The sequence below is a fragment of the Oculina patagonica genome, chromosome 1, assembly GCF_052425735.1.
Source record: "Oculina patagonica isolate OP01 chromosome 1, crgOcupat, whole genome shotgun sequence".
NCBI classification, from domain to species: domain Eukaryota; kingdom Metazoa; phylum Cnidaria; class Anthozoa; order Scleractinia; family Oculinidae; genus Oculina; species Oculina patagonica.
Window position 1 is genome coordinate 15,117,568 of NC_135758.1, and position 18,194 is coordinate 15,135,761.

The window sequence follows — 18,194 nt, forward strand, 5'->3', positions numbered from 1 at the left end:
ATCACAGAAAACCACGGAAAGCGGACCAGTCGAATCGTTATAACACTGAACAAGCAACCGACTAGAAAAATCACTTCTAAATTCACCGCACCGCGCCCGGACACTCAGAATATGTCGCCATTGATCTCAGTCCCCTGTTCAGCGTTATAAATCGGCAGCCACCAGACCTTGTCTAAGTGCAGGCCCGCACTTTCTAACCTGTGGTTACCACTAGTAAGCTAAAATCTAACAGTCAACTGTACAGCAATTTCTACCCAGCCGATTTTGTTGAAACTTGCTCACATGAATTCTTGGATAATTTGAACTTATTTACAGCAATAAGAAAAAAATCTATCTTCTTGTTTAGAAAATATTCGCGTTTTTATTAAAAAATAGATTAATTTAAAAGTGCTAATATTTCGTGTTCATTGTTTTTGTTTGTTCCAAATTTTAAAGCTTTATAAAATTTAAACATTTGTTTTTTCAGAGAAATCGGTTAAAGTTTCCATGCCCAAAAATCGATTTAAAAAATAGCACCTTCACTCCCGAAAATACCCGCGGGCCACCTTAAAGTGGTCAAATCTTTATCATGCATCTTCACAAAAAATCGCCCATCAATCTGTTTTCCCTTATTTCCAACCTTGGGTACATGTAAATGGCTTCTCACAGTCGTAGGAGTGCTCTATACAAAAACATGCAGAGCGAAATACTAATTTAAAAGATAGAAATTGTTAGTTGACAGTTACTCAGGTTTCACACAAGAAGTGATCGTCAGACTGTGCCGTTATAAGACAATAAAACTGATTCTTCGATCAAGAGGTCCATTGGCACGCAAGCAATTTTGAAGTTTGACAGAGAAGCTCTGCATACTATCTGCTGACAGGTCTACTCTCCTGAACAAGAGATCTGAACTGCATGATAACCAAAGGCAGGCACAAAGACAAATTCTACACAGCCAATCACAAGCAGGGTGAACTATAATTTATATCCCAGGATATAAATTATAGTTCACTGACCCTCCAATTCTGAGGATCTTAGGTGATGTCTTATCCCTGACACCTTCCATTTATTCCTCTGTTGCCAGCTAATGTAAACACTTTGGATAACTATAGGTTGGTATTACATGACATACATGTATCAAACCCATCCTAACGCCAACCTTTTAAATTTCAGGTTGTAGTCCTCTTCATGTGGCAGCACAATCAGGGAACACAGAATGTATAAAGAGAATCTTACAACACAAAGTTCATGTTGGATCTCAGGATGGCAGAAAAATGACAGCACTTCACCATGCAGGCATGTTCCACTGCTTTTTACCTTATGGGGGGCTAACTACCATTTTGTTGCTAAGAAAGGTCTGGCTGTCAATCTTCGGAAATCTAGGGTAAGCCTTGAGCCATGTGGCCTATACTGCTGGAGCTTGTCTCAGTTTCTGTAGCACTAAGCAGCCACAAATATTTCTACTCCCCCATGTATGGGATGCTACTAGTCCATTGCAGGATACCCCCCCCCCTCAACTGAGCATTATTTCTCCCGCCCGAGAACACAACACAGTGGCCTCAGCCAGGGCTCGAACCCAGAGTCTCGATCCGGAGTCCAGCACCCTAATAGTCGAGGAGCTAAGGCAGGAAGAAAGATGTTTTGTTCAACCCACACCACAGTAAAGGTTTCAAATCCAATTATGGTGAAACATTTGATTGCAAAAAATAATTTAAGAACATCTTGTTTAACTTTGTTATTAAAACAAGACATTTTCTTCATATTATCTTCATGTGTTGGAGAGCCTTCTTACAACCACAACACATTCCTACGGCTAGATTTCCATCAACTGAAAACAAGGCGTCCCAAAGAATAAGCCAAAAAAAAAAAAAAAAAAAATCAACATGATAAAAGGAGGCTACCCGAAGTCTAATAAGCCAAATTGATATTTGTTATGCGTTTAAATGTCAGAAAGAAAGCCAAAAATAAAGTAACTGGGCAATTAGCATTCCGAAGACTACTAACAAACGTTATCAGTTAAAATGGTGAATATCGAGATTTTTCGAATTGAAATTTACTCAAAAGTGATCAATGACACATTGACATTTCATTCTGAATCTGAGTCTTCCCAGTCACTTAATTCACCAGACATTAGTATTACTCTGTGGGGATTTCTGCAAAACTCAATGTCTGCCATGCAAAAACAGGCCTCTGTGCAAGACAACCCATTCATGTTACAAGAACAACGGCTTCTTCATTCAGACTTCTTGCAATTGCATGTGGTCAACTCCAGAATGCTTCTTGGTGCTGGATCTTCATTCATTAATTAAAAATGGGTTTTAAGGCCTCATCTTCTAATGCCCATCGGTGGTGCTCTGGAGAAGGCAACTCTGCAAAACGCAACGTCTGCCATGCAGAAACAGGCCTCTGTGCAAGACAACCCATTCATGTTACAAGAACAACGGCTTCTTGATTCAGACTTCTTGCAGTTGCATGTGATCAACTCCAGAATGCTTCTTGGTGCTGGATCTTCATTCATTAAAACAGGTTTTAAGGCCTCATCTTCTAATGGCCATCTGTGGTTCTCTGGAGAAGGCAACTCAAGATTCAGCATAGCAACAAGTGAATTTCTCCAAACAAAAGCTTGATAATTTGCTCCTTTCAAATGAAGAGTCAGGCTGTCAGGGGTTGGTGGTGGAAGCTCACTTTTCTGTTTCCTCTGACAGAACATCAGATATCATAGCTCATCTACTGATGTCGGGGTTTTCTTTGGCAATGGATACAAACTGCAGATAAAGGCAGTGCACCTTGTTGTGACATCTTGGGCTAGGTCACTCTGTTCTCCTAACAAGGAAAGGCCCTCTGGATGCACCTGGGAAAGTGAGAGTGCATCCCACCCCTTTTTCTTCCCGATTCCTACAAGTGAACTGTTGGAATCGCAACCAGTTACAGCACGAAAGCCAGGGAGAGCTTTAGACAGCTTGGAACTCAGTGCTCGGGATATGTCACGGACTGGGATGTATCAAAGTTTATCTTTGACTTGAAACCACAGCTCCTCACAACCCATTTCTTGAAAGCTCTAGGCTAGTGCAAAGAACTGAAACATTGGTGGCAGGTGTCTGAATGATAATTCTCACTCCATCTTGTACAGCATTCTTGTTTTCCAGTGGCCTCTTTCAATGGACCATACTTCTTTGCTGTCATTTAGACCCCCTGCAATCACTAATTTCTTGTTGATGTCAGTGGCAACTGGTTTCTCTTGACCCAGATTGCACAACAACTCTGTCAAAAAGTGTCATACTGTTGGTTGACTTTAGGAATGAACATTAATTCGTTTGTCTCATGATATAATCACTTTGAGATGTTGATCGCGACGTTTTGACTGCAATACTCCTAGTCTTCATCAGGTGATGAGGTCGATTGTTTATGCATTCATTTGCTATTTCTGCATGTTGGTTTGCTGTGATTGGTGCATTTTGATCCTCATTAATATTATTATTCCGACTAACAGATGATGTTCTCTCAAAGGTCCGCTTTGTAGTCGAACTGCTGTTATGCTTTCTGATCGTAGGTATCCATGCTTCAGGAATTTCAATTCCGCTGTCTCTATTGATGTTATTAGAATGAATTCTTATTTGGATAGCCTCTTTGACCCTGCGTGTGTATCGGTGAGGGTCACTATCGATAGACTTGACTTGATTCCATGTTCAAACCATCTGAACCTTTTGAAAGAATGACTTTCAAAAGACTGACTTGGACTTGACTTTGTGGTCAAGTCCAAAGAAATGACATTATAATTTCAAAAGAGAGGATATCCTCATAGTGTAATAACCACCAGCCAAAGATGAACCCAGGAGATCAACCGCAAAAGAGCATTGAGAAATTCAGAACAAAGCAACAAGACCGACCACTTCTAAGAGAAAGTGCCCCTAGTCCTGACTTACCACCCAAAGAACCAGGAAGTCAAAAACATTTTCTCAAGAACTTCCGTATCCTGAATGATGACCCCACCACAAAGGAAATATTCAACTCCAAACCTTTGTGTGTCTATCGACGGGATACGAGTCTCCGAGGACATCCTGGTCCACAGCACTTTCTTCTTGTCTGGCACTGTTCATGCTCAAGCGAACCACCAGGAACATTTGCTTGACACAGACCTCTATGCCACACTTGTGACTTCAGGAGAAGGACAGCAACGGTCACCTCAGCTGACGGGGGTGTTCACCTCAAGGGACGGTTCAACTGCACTGAGGCCAGCATAGTCTATGTTATCGTGTGTACACAAGGTGTACATTGGCGAAACTGGTTGCAGGCTTTCTTACCGTTTTGGTGAACACCTGCATTCAGTGGAGGGTGGCTGCATTCAGTGGAGGGTGTACCAAGGGGGTGGCTTCCCCATAGCCGAACACTTAACCTTCCCAACCACAGTAACATCCAAGACATGAGAGTGTCTGTGGTAAGGAAAGTGAATCATCGCGAAGAGAAACGGCTGATCTTCCAGCTGAAAACACTATCCCCTAGTGGCTTTAACTTTGACTTTACATTTAATATTTTTTTCCTTTTGCTGAGGCTTAAGTGCGCAACATATATATTTAAGCGCATCCACGCACTTGTGCACGCAACTATAACATACATTTTATCAAGGCGGCTCATTTGAGACTGATGAAGGGGTTTTCCCAAAACATCTCTCTGTTTATCAAGAACAGTTAAGCACTTTTTTCAACAAATTATTTACACGAATGTTATAACCACACCTGTGGCAATGTTAGCTAAGGAATCATTATCTTGTGAAAACAACTTGATCATCATTCCAGATGGCAATGTTATTTTCAGTTAAGCAACATGATCAAAAGTTTCAAGGTCATTAAATGATGCACAGTCATTGCAAGGCAGACATGTTTGAGCACTTTCACTCAAGCATTTGATGCACTATGAATAACATCTTGGGCAATGCTTAAAACACTTCTCTCATCTGCCATGTTTCTGCAAGGAATGGACGGATCAGGCTCTTCATAGACATCACTGTCACAGGCAATGAAGTGCAAAAGAAGGTACAAACTTTGTGGTACTATACTCTTAGCAGACTCAAGATTGATATCATTGATACTCAGTGGCCAGCCGTATGGAGATTCTTTTGCACGCTAGCTTTATCTCATTCAGACCTCTCAAGTCTCACGATTTTGCCGTGAAACTCACCATTTGTAGTCCAATCTCATGGTCTCACGATGAAACACAAAAATATCACGATAAACAGAGTCACAAGCTGTAACCTATATATTCCATGTATAATGTCATTTTGCCTTACTAAGGCGATTGTCTTGCAGCATTTTTGTGTAAATCCTTAGTCAGTTAGGTGTTTCATAGTTGTTCGCCGAGACACACAATCCATGGTCATGTATAGAAGACGCAAGCCGGAAAATAACGTTAGTTTGTAAAGTACTTCACATGGGAAACAAACACTGTGTCTTGACTAGGACCTGGTCTAGTTTTTTTGTTCGTCAGTTGATCAATCTCCCGATACGAAAGCTCCCAATTTTTTGACCTCGATCTCCAGATTCTCGTTCTTTGTGGTTGAGAGGTCTGCTCATTCTTGATGATTTTGGTCATGTGGAAAATCTGCTGTTTTATCCATGGCACCTGCTGCTTCTGGTGTGGTCGTCTTGTGACAGCAGCGTTAATAACATCTTGCACGGATATCTGACTAGAATAGACCAGCTCTGGTTTGCTTTTGTTGGATGTCTGATGAAACATGATACTTGTGGTAAACAACTCTGCAATCTTTTTCTCAGATGCTGCTTAGTGTAGCTGCTTGCATTGATTACTTTATTTGCTAACAAGCCCTTGTACATTGACAGAAGAGAAACCATATGTCATACGCTCAGCCTCTAACTATACCATTGCTGATGCTCACAAGTAACTCTTGAAATGCTTCGTCATATGGTGACTCTCCATCTTTTTCTTGAGATTTGATTTGCTTACATATGAAGCAAAGCAACTCTTATGGTATTTGGCTTACGTCGCAATTGTATGCGCAATGTTTTCTCTGACAGTAGTCGGAAATATCCGTTTTTTTTTTCGTGCTTTTTCGTGGAGCAATCGTAACGATACGGCCTTGAACACATTGAACAGCGGTCTACCTATAACAATTCAAATATGGCATCGCAAAAACAAAGCGTGGAACGCATATTTTGCTGTTTCATTTGCTAATTTCGCTGCCGTAATCGACTGCCTCGAAAGGTCCTTGCAATTATAAAGTATAGAATTGTCAGATCTCGGTGAAATTTGCACTGTTTATTTGTGTAATGTTAAGGAATTTGTGTATAAATACCCGGCGCGGACGAGCCATTTTTGACAAAATTATATGGCTGCATTTCCTCCGCAAAGATAGGAAATTGTTAAACTAAGGGACGGTTCATTTTTTATGAGATAGGGGGGGCTGGTGGGGTTTGAGGGGTGGCTATCCGAAAAAATTTGGCTTTAAAGGGGGGGGGGGCAGCCAAAAAAATATGGTCTGTAGGGGGGTCACTAAATATAATTGTACTTTTAAGTGTTGTAAAGAGGCTTCTGTAAGAGTAAAAAAAATTGCCAGAATGCCCAAAATAACATTCCTGAGGTTCTCAAAATTCAATTTTTCCCGGGGGAGCATGCCCCCGAACTCCCCTACTTTGTTATGTACCAAATGCCATTAACTCAACCCAACACCTTATTGGTTACAAGTGCAGACAACCCATACTAACAGACGACATCCACAATAAACAGTTGAGGCAATGCCAGCTATTTGGGATGTGTTTTTTGTATACTGATGAATTCTTTATTCACAAGGCTCGATATATTTTAATTTCACTCGATTATTGTTTTTTTTTTTTTGGGGGGGGGGGTCATCGAAAAAAAATTGATTTCGAGGGGGGGCCCAGGCAAAAAATTTTGATGAAGAAGGGGGGGGCCATTATATATAACAGTGACTATCTATCAAATCCCACCAGCCCCCCCCCCCGCCTACCCCATAAAAAATGAACGGTCCCTAAACTACAAAGAAACTGTAATAATAAGTTCGAAGAACAATGCACAGGATAAACCTTCGACTCATACTTCATGCAAAAACGTCGATATCTCGAAGAGACTTTGATTGCCCTGACAAATCACTTATTTGGAAAATGATGTCAGCCTTCTTTTCTTTTCTGATGGGAGGATTGGTATTCCTGTGTGATTGTTGCTAGCCAAGTAAACTAAAAGTGAGTAATACTTAAAATAAGCCGATTGATATAATTATTAATTGCCCATGATCAACTGAAGATGCAGCTAAAGCACTAGAAATAAAATCAAAAAAAATATTTACATTTTGAAAATGTGAACACACAACAAAAGAAAGCCTAACTATGTAGTCAAGCAACAAGTATTCCTTCGGACAAATCCCCACGTAAAAGATTTACCAGAAATTTGTATTATTTTGTAAAACATTGAAAAGCAAGAAACACGAAAAGCTTTCCACTGGACAAAAAAACACACTAGGAAGATCCTCAAAGCAATAAAGAAAGAGAGAAGTTAAGTTGTGAAAAGAAAATCTATACTTGCAGCCATGGAGACCGCCATATTTTGGATGTTGAGAGCCTCGATATGGATCTACAGACTAAGGGCCTTCAAAAATTTCAGAATTCTTGGTCATTGTATACTGAATGCTAATTGCTTGGTTACTTTTTTTGGCTTTCTTTCTGACATTTAAATGCGTACCGGTAACAAAATATCGATTTGGCTTATTCTTTGGGAAGCCTTGTTTTCAGTTGATGGAAATCTAGACATAGGAATGTATTGTGGTTGAAAGAGGGCTCCCAAAAACATGAAGATATGAAGAAAATGTCTTGTTTTAGTAAAAAAGTTGAACAAGATGTTCTTGATTTGTCAATTTTACATATATAGATGGTCATGTGACTCAAGTTTAGTAATCTTAAAGGTCAAATGAACAGAAAATTTGATTTATTTTGCCCATGTGTTTATTAAGAGCCAAAAACACATATCCCGAAGTTTCAAAGTAATTGGACATTGCATCACAGAGATATTGCAAGTTGAAAAATGCTTTTTCTAGGCCTTCATAATCGTAGAGCGCTCGGAAAAATTGTCGGGAAATTGTCGGAAAATTATAAAAACTTGTGACGTCGTAATTGGTGATTTTGAAGACGACCGCAGACCGATTCTGCAGATCGCACGTTAGAATTTAAATAAATGTGTTTAGTGACTTTTCAAGCAGTTATTTCGTTCTGTTCGGCCGTCTTTCAGTTGATTGATTGTTGATTGTTGATTGTTGTTCAGTTGATTGAGACGTGCATTTTTTTAAAAATAACATAACATAACTTTATTATTTCTATAGCGCAAAATCCATGCATATATGATCTAATGCGCTTTACATAAATAGTTATCATAGTATTACAACAATAATGTACTTATAAAAATTATTCATATATATATATATATACCTATAAAAAACCGATGTAATTGAAATCGCTTAAAAACTTAAATAAAATAAAAAAATCTATCTTAGAAACACTACGAACACAAATTATATGCTAATTTTTAAAAAATGAGTTTTTAGCTGTGAAAAAAATAGCTTAAAGTTTTGTTTGCTGTCGTTTTGCATAATCATGTGAGACAATTATAGACGAATGCATGCTGGTATGAAAACAAATCAGGAATCTCTATAATTTGTTCTTCTGATTAGCATTTTACGTTAATGAGCAGAATTATCTGCACATGCTTTAACTATGCACATGCGTTTTGAATCTTGGTACACTTCAAAGCCGTTCTCTGCAAAACAACAAGATGAAATGACGAAATTCTGTGTATTTTGGACAACGTCAGCCACGACGGCTAATATTCGGTTTTTCTCTTTGGGGTAAAATGCTCTCTTTGAATATTCAGCAGGAGCTAGTTCTTAAAGCAATAAATAAGCAGAATACGTCAGGAAAGTTGCGAGATTCTCAAGTAAAATATGAATTCATTTTCTACCAGACGTTGTCGTTGAAGTTGCCGTTGGTTTGGTCTGTGGAATTGGTCTGCAGTCGTCTTCAAAAACACCAATTATGACGTCAAAAACTCGTTCCATTCCTTCCATTTTAGTGCGCAGTCATTCAAAAAGTGAAGCCTTTGGAAATCTTCGTATTTTTGCTGTTATTCACGCTTTAAGGCTCGGAAAGCAAAAAGTTTTCTTAATTTTACTCGATAATGGATAGTTTTAGCATTTGGTTGATTAAAATGGCATTTTGAAATTTCTGTTCATTTGACCTTTAATGAAGGCTGTAATAAAACTTGGTATGAAAAGAGACTAAAATCTGTGCTTTTAGACTATTTTAAAAGAGAATATGCAGTTCAAGTCAGCTCTCTTTGTTAACCTCAATTCCTTGCCTTCATTGTGTCGCATTCATTGAAACCTTTACTGTGGTGTGGATTAACCAAAATGTCTTTTTCAGCCTCAGCTCCCCGACTATAACCATTAGGCCACTGCATCTCCCATTTTCAGAAACCAAACAGACTAGTAGTAATCAGAGATTAGGGGAGTGCGTTCAACCTATGTCAAAGTTAGTTACTATGCTTATACCTCACTAAACGCGAGGAGGAAAAGTGTGAGAAAGATTATGTGACGAGCCAAAAGAACAAAGAATAAATGAAATATTATGTACACAAAAATAATTATTTATTTCACTTTCACACAGTAATCCACTACACGCATATTACATTCACACAAAAATTTCCCCGTCAAAACGTCTAGTGTTTCTAGGAATAGCGATATATCACAAATTGAAGTGATGAAACAATTTCGATCCGTATTATACCCACTCTCGATGCACTTAATTTTAACAATTTTTAGTTTTGTGCAACATATAATTGCAGGAAAATACGCTGGTTTACCTACGAACGAACTCCGTATGAAACTACGCATCGACTTACTAAATTTCCACTCTTTTTATGATGTTCTGTGGCTGAAAACAACTCTGCTACCTTGGATGACAACCTTCTTATGTTTTCCATGACATTTTTGGCAAAATTATAATTTTGGCAACACGCTTTTAACCCTTTTTTCAAGCAAAACAATGTTTCTAAGCTCCGTTTGGGACGCCATCTTGTTTAGCATGAAATTGAGGCCATCTGTGGCTACCAGTTTCCCGGCCGAGATTTGCCCCTGCAAAAATCAATTGGGGCGGCCAATCTGGTGTCCATACATCTGCGCGCGCATTACGGCTCGATTCATTCTGCATAACAGTACACAGGCATACCAACTTAAAAGACACAGGACGCAAAAACAAAATTAGGCTTGTGCTCTCCTTCGTCGAAGGCAATAAGATTTCTGGACAACTTTGTTCCATGTAAACGTCCTTCAAGAGTTTTAAATCACAGCCGTATTTGATGTCACCAGAATATAAAGATAAATAATGTCCACATGTGTAATGCTCTGTTTGTTCACAACAATAAAATAAAAGTTATGGGGTAATAACACCCGGTCCCTTATTTTGAGACGTTCTTTGGTATTCTATTTTTTTTGACTTTTTTGCTTGTTTACAAGCAAAAAGAGGAGAATAGCGGTTAAGTGGGGTAATCTGGAACCACATTCTTGTTAACTCTCAAGGGACTGTTTTAATTTCTCAAGGGAATACTTTCTGCTGTGGGTGATCAAAGCACGTGACTTGTAAAGTGTCACTCTATAGTTGTGCTTCAGCACTTCCGTTCTTGTAGAAAAAACATGACTTGTCAAATTTACAAACGTTATATAACAATTAAAAACGTGAGTAGCCCACATCTTACGTGACATCACCAATTAAGAATGTGAGGGGTTCAGCGCTCGAAGGCAGCGAAGTTTAAAACGATTAAGAACGCAATTTGTACTGGTACAAGTCTTTAGGCGCTAATATTAATTTAACCTAAAACGATTAACAACGCAAATTTGTACTGGTACAAGTCTTTCACACACTAAAACGTTGCTAATAGTTAACCAAAGGGAACTCATTTCGTGACAATTGATTATTTCTGCTGAGTTGCACAATTTAGAATTGCAACATTCAATGCAGGTGTGAAGTGATATTTACAAGTGTCTTTGTAGCCTGTTGTGAAATTACTTCCGGTGGAAGCAGTAAACAGTAAAGTTTTTGCTTCTGTTCAGAAGTTAATGCATCGCCATTAGAAAAAAAAAACAGCAACTGTTTTACTGGAAATGTAGTCGTTAGAAATGGCATGTGTAGCCTTAAGGTAAAGAATAACGCGAGGAGAAGCGGCTTTTGGTAATATCCAATTGAAACGAAAATGTACTTCTCAATGTGGGGTTAAGATTGCGTGGCAAGACAAAAGGTAACTCTGTCGTGCGTAACCTTTATCGGGAACCCTGCATTAAGCCGAGTAGAAATCTTTCTAACTCGAAAGAAAACAACTACCAGTATTTCGATTAAAGGCAAGCGTCAAAGTTTACCATTTTTAACCAAGCCAAAGTATATGAGTCGCAAAGCGCCCAACCGTCGCGACTGACAAATACAGCATTTCCTCCGCGAAAATAAAAAAATGCTTGAACTGAAAGACATTTGAATTCTTCCATGATATGTTCCAACAACAATGCCCAGGATAAACCTTCTACTCATACTAACTTCATGCAAAAAAGTCGATATCTTGAAGAGATCTTTGATTACATGTAGATGGTTATTCCATATGTGGAATTATAAGAAAAGCCATGTTATCTCTAATTCTTCAAATGTTTAGGGAAGTTTTGCATCCCAGTAGCAAAAGAAAAAAACAGGACTAACAGTTTCAAAAACTTGGTTTTTGAGACAATTACCGTATTTATCGATTTAATTTTTCACACCTCAAATGTGATGCTTATTCGAGGGCAGCACTTATTTGAGGGTGGCTCTTATTTAAAATTTGGATGCCACAATTTTTTTACAGTAACTAAAAATAGCGTCTTTTGATTGTCAGTATTTGCTCTTGCTGAAGAGAGAAGTGGCACTAGCTAGCTGCCCTGGCAAAGTTCGCGGCCTTCACAACATTTACAGAACTAGGTATTGCAAGAATGATGCATAGAAAACTAATGGGCAAGCGGTAAAACAATCCCCTTGAACTGCAAAACATTGCTTTTGATGGAAAGAAATGGCCAAGTTTGTTTCAGAGTTGTTTAGATAGTGCTGTTTTTATTTAAACAGAGTTCTTCGTATAAGCACTGCATCGGGACTTCAGCGCTTATTCGGGGGCGGCGCTTATGAACTTTTTTGTCACAAATGCAGCGCTTATTCGGGGGCGGCGCTTATTTGAGTAAATATGGTAAGCAGTGAAGGGTTTCGCAAATACAAAACAGCCATACTCATCTGCAGCCCTCAGCAACTTTCTGATTGGCTAGCTATTGCCACAATAATTGCTCTTGATAAGCTTTCATTAGCTATCTCCATTTATTCAAAATAAGGTAACTGACCAGTCTGAATATTTAAAAATACTCTCTGTTTTGTAGTTAAGTAATAAATATATTCAGTTTTTGCCTTTATTGCTATGCCAAATACTGGTATTTGTTTGTTTCTTTAATTAGCTGCGAAAGGTCATAAAGTGTGTGTTGAACTTCTTCTTAACAGCAATGCCTCCCTAAATGGCAAAGACAAGGTAAGATTTGTGTACTTAATTTGATGTGCACAATTTCCTGCGTAGTCTCTCTTATACATGTATAGCTATGAATTTGTGGAAAAATCCTTGTTATAGACCTCCAACAACATAATAACGTTAACCTGCAACTGGGTCTCTGTGGCAAATTGCCACAATTTCTCTCTCAAACTGTACAAATTTCGCTTCTTTCTAAAAAAAAAATGTCCTAGCAGTTTGAAGAACAACTTAACATAATCCCTTTAATTATTAAATACAACAGTTACCTTCAAAAAGGGGTGTTGACTTAATTGTACACGGGCCAGTTTTTGTGTGGACTTTAAAGTCTACACATTGTTGTGATGCAGTTTTTTCCGATTGGGGGGTCACTTTCCGTGATAACTCGGGTTAGTGCTTTCGGAAGTTTTCGACAGTGATCGGAGAATCCGAAGTTTCGGTGAGATGTCTGAGATGGGCAGCCAAGGCAGTAAACCCAGAAATTCGATCAGTATCGAGTAAGTCGCACTTTATTCTTGAATCTAGAAGCCTTTTTTGACACATCTTTCGAAGAGCATGTGGTGGCTGGAAAATATACATCAAGGAACAACTGCAAAGGTAGCGGTGGCGTAGATGAAAAGTGAAATAACAATCGCGACGGCTGAAATCTGCATATCTAATGAGCTGAACAACTGCGGTCGTAGGTCACGTTTCTCTTTTTCACACTTTGTCTCACTTTCCGCAGTGTTTGGTTTTTCTGTGCGGCTTGAGCATTTTTGATTCGCATATTAAAACGAATCAAATGTCTGGTTATTTATTTCTTTCAGCTTTGCCACATACAATGAATGCACAACGAGTTGTATCAAAACAAGTTCGCTGATCGTGTTGTTTTACTTGTCTTGGACTCCGGGATATAATTCACCTGCTCCATTTCTCTCAAGTAGTATATTTAACAAAAGACCGATGTCGTATTCAGAACTGAACTAAAACATTGTCATGATAAGAATAAAAATAACATCGGACCGTAGAATATGCATATATCCAAACCGTGCGACAAAATAATTTAATTGTCGGTTCAAATAACGTCCTTCGCCACCTCTCAAAACACCGACTTCAAGTGAATATTTCGTGAACAGAAAAATATATTTCTCCGCCTTTCTACGCAAGCTATTAAGAAATTATATGTGAAAGCTTATTGAAACGCTCTTATTCCAAAAAGGTTAAAAAAAAGAACTCATTGAAAGAAAATAATTTTTTTTTGATGAGTTGTTTACAAACTTTACACAAAAAGTAAGGGTTGTGTAAACAAGCGATGCGAGACAGTTCATGTGCTCCACTCAACATTTCTTTTTTTAATGAAAATAGTATCCTATCTTGCTAGCGGTAAGGAAAGGCTTTTGGTCTAATAACTGCTGTTCTTGTAGGATTCTAGGTTTTTATTTGCATGAAAAAAAGGCATTTGTCGTGAACGACGTGACAAAGGGTCACACCATGCTCCTTCACATTGCGTGACATCCCAAGCGGCAATGGTAACGTGTGTTTCTTGAAGCGTAGTACATAAGACAAGTAATAGTACACTTTGTTCTTCCAACAGTCTTGTAAAAAATAAATTGATTGATAATTTCTTTGTTTTTTCGCCTTGTATCTCTAATTACTCGATTCGAAACTTGAAGTTGTTGCCTGCTACAGTAACTCATTGATTAATTCATAATGTCATTTAATCAAATGAAAGTCCACACATGTTCGCATAGTGGACTCACTTTTACTGTTATTTAAATTTATATAAGAAATGCAAATCCTTGCAGCCCAATGTCCTCCCTGTGACATCACAAAGTGGTCACGTGATACAATTTTTTGTTAAACTGAATCGATATCATTAGTGTGAGATTTATACCGACGCCAAATGTTTTGGGCCAGTTGGATAAATGCATTAATGCTTTTCTGGCTCAACACCCACACTACAATTATTGACAAAAGGGGTTCGCCCACCCATCCCCATCCCCCTGTCTCAGTGTTGGATAGTACAATGTGCCCAAACTACTCGTGCAGTGCGTTTCAGTTTGTGGCAAAAAATGACAGCAATTGAAGGCATTATTTTTCGGCATGCTACACAACATTGCAAAGAGGGAGAGGGGAAATTACTTATAATTACTTTTTCATGTATCAAGTAAGAAAAACAGCAACTGCACCAAGCTATGTTTTTGATAATGTTAGCAACTTAATTTGCCTTAAATTGTTATGCCTATGTCAGTATGTTCCTGCTTTGTCATTATGTTGTCAGTGTTAAAGTTGTTCATATTGGTGACATCAACATCAAGGCGTGGTGTTTTTTTTGTTGTGTTTTTGTGACCTTGCCATTATGTCATTATGTCACTAGTGTGAACTAGTCCTTGACATTTGAAAATGAAAGGTTGTAAATTTGTGATAGCATATCAAGTGAGTGAAAATGACATGTGGCTGCAGTACAAAATATGGTAGGAGCACTATTCCTGAAAATAACTAAAAATAAGTTTCTTAGAAAAACAGAAAATAAACCAAAAGAATAAAAAAAAGAATAAAAATTTATGTGTACAGTGTACACACATTTACATTGTGTTACCTATTAGGGTAATAATATTTTTATGTGTGCCAAACTATATACAGTGTACCTAAAGGCTTACCCCAAATGGCATTGCAGTCATGAGCTAATTGTGCGGTGTCTGACATTTTCTGCAGGCTAAGAGAACATAACATTATCATGTTACCATAATGATTACCATTATTGAGAGCTAACCATAAAAAGGCTAACCGAAGTGCTATTCAGGCTAACTGGAGTGCATATAGTAGGCTAAGCGACGTAGACTAATCGTAGTGAAAATCTGCAGTCTGCAAATGTCAGTCAGCACTGATTGTGCATGTTTATTAACATGCAACTGTTAGTTGATAAACAATCTTGATGTTTTTGTTGAATTCAATTCTGGCCAGGATGGTAGAACCCCTCTGTTGATGGCAATACAGGGAGCCTATGAAGACGTTGTCAAATTATTGCTGGAGAGAGGAGCCAAGGTTAATATAGCAGATAATTCCAAAAAGTAAGTACTACCTTACAAAATGCACAAATGAAATACCCGGTATATGAAGTATAATACATACCGGTATGCAAAATATAACATAGGAACTGTCACAAGATGTAGTGCTAAGAACCCAAAAATTAATGTCTTCAAACCAATGAAAATTGCATTTGTTATTAAACACCAGTTGATTAACGTTGAATGCTAGCCCATCTTCTGAGCTGAGGTCAACTTGACTTGGCTGTTTCAATACAGTTAAATCACATGCTTTTGATTATAATGTATTGTCAAATCTGATAATAAACCACCAATGAAATCCAACTTAAAATAGATATTTGAAAATGGAACATGCCATATTGATTTGAATCTTTCATTAAATTCTCTTTGATACGCTTAAAATTGCCAGGAGTGAAGATTTGATCATAGTATGTAGCACTTTAATTAACACACCAAACAGGCAAATGTGCAAATACCGGTAGATTTAATATGTAAGTGGCAATAGCTATAACTACAAGAGCTTATCACGGGGTAGGGCAACCCATGGATCCAATGGGCAACTGGGTGCTACACTTGTAATATAATTTATTGGGTTAACCTCCTCCCTTGTCTAGGGGGCTCCGAATTCAATTTTTACACTCTTTGTACACTGTATATAGCCAACTGGTCTGCCACCCAGCAGTTGGGATTTTTATCAAGCTTTTGTTTGTTTACAATGCTGGGTTGTTTAATTTATTAACCCATTGACTCCTGAACCAGCCTAAACTGGCCGTTAAGGATCTTGGCATTTGCTTGTGACGTCATCACCTTTCACCCAGAAAGGCGACATCTATGCTCAAAGTGAATAGCTTGATGTAAGACTATGCCAAGTGATTGTTTGGATGAAAAATCGTTTTTTCCTTCAAACGTGCCTGAATTTTTGCTCAAACATGCCTGAATTTTTGCGTGTGGTCTTTAATTTAATAGAAAAACATTGTCCTTCTTTTTTTTTTTTTGGGGGGGGGGGGGAATTTATTCGCTCGCTCAAAAACCGGGATCTGGAAATGAATTTCTTAAACTACTATGTGACATAAGCTTACGTTTGAATTATTTTGGCATGAGACCAGTTGAAAACTCACCTTTAGCATTAGAAGTCCGCTTATTTGACACATCTCTGCACCCGTCAGGTAGTGAAAGGACATTATTAAGTCTGAAAACCCCTAAGCCACTAGCATATCTCAAAGAAACGAGATGTGTTGCTGTCTGAAGATTGCTAAGCCCTGCCAAGACTGGCGGTAAACTTAGCTTTAGAATACGCACTGAGCCAGGCAAGGTCTAGAAGCAACTTCTGTTCCAAAAAACGTTATTTTCTTGAAGTTTTGGCACATTTGCCTTGTGTTGCTGTGTTGAACGTTTGGAAATAAGAAGGAATTTTTAGACTTATAAAAATTCTCTTAGATTTAGCCCGTAGCTGTTCCCGTGATTCAGCTACTCAGGGATATCCCATAATAATCTTTAAAGTGTGACATGAAAAATATTTTCTGCTTATTTGAAAGGCCTTTCGAAATACAGAAGAATGGCGTTTTTCTTTTCGAAATATCCTTTTTCGTTTCAGAGATATTGACGTTTTTGTATTATGCAAATTAGATCAGTGATGATGTCATAAGATTTGACTCTAAAAAATGGTAAAATACTGAATAAAAAATATCTCTGGAAATATTGAAGCAGTGTTCTTGAAACTTGGCGCCACAAATGTGCATCACAACAGGAACAAAATGTCACCCTTAGTATTATTGCCATAGCAACTCTTTCGGCTCCAGTCTCTCTCTGTCAAAAAGACAAATATCCTCATATCTGACCTCTAAAGTGAGACAAAGGGTCCTGCTTTAAAACAGACATAGTTCCCATATTGCCTTAATTCCCACCATTGGTTTGGCTGCGCTAGATGGTTCTTGGTTTAAGACAAAAACTGGTAATTTTAGTTTTTATTGAGACAGCACCAGCGGCAAAACTGTTGTCATGGCAACAGCTCTTACAGCGAGCTATTCAATTGTGAAGCAGAACAAGATCTTGCCAACGATATCTAAACCAGCATGATGAGATTGATGGAGCTTGAAATATGCACCAAAACGCTTCAAAATTTCAGTGAAAAACTCAGAGGAAAATTTCCCCTTTCCACCCTTTGCTTGTCCATGGTAAGTAGTTCTTGCCTCGTTTGACCTTTCGTGGAAATTCTTCTACTAGAAAGAAGCCTGGTAGCTAGAAGGCCAAACACTGCAGCAAAAAGAAAGGAAGAAGAGAAAAAGGAAAAGCGAAAAAATAAAAATAAAAAGCCCAAACACGAGCTAAAAAACGCTGTTAAACGTGATTCTGGTGAAAAACAAGGATGTATTTTGCATTTCAAGGCCTGTTTTGAGTCTTAAGGGACTGTATTTATTGAGTTTTTTTTTTTCAAAAATAGCTCTTAGTCGGTGTGATGGGCCATGTAATCAGTCAGTCAGTGGGTCAGTGAAGTATGTTTGTTTGTCACACCAATCAGATTTCAGGTACTATCAGAACCAATCAAATTGTAGTTTTTAAGGGGGAAGCAATCTGACACAGTTGTAGTGAGGGATTTCG

At 38.3% G+C, this 18,194-nt stretch overlaps 1 protein-coding gene across 5 annotated transcripts in view; it reads left to right on the forward strand.

Moving 5' to 3' along the window:
* Positions 1-18,194, forward strand: part of LOC144658572 (uncharacterized) — a 154,108-nt gene that overhangs the window by 12,356 nt on the left and 123,558 nt on the right. For all 5 annotated transcript variants that reach the window (XM_078519041.1, XM_078519033.1, XM_078519019.1 and 2 more), the window contains 3 exons: positions 1,153-1,275; positions 12,506-12,576; positions 15,514-15,620. In XM_078519041.1, the coding sequence (XP_078375167.1) occupies positions 1,153-1,275; positions 12,506-12,576; positions 15,514-15,620 (301 nt within the window). The remainder of the gene's footprint in view (positions 1-1,152; positions 1,276-12,505; positions 12,577-15,513; positions 15,621-18,194) is intronic.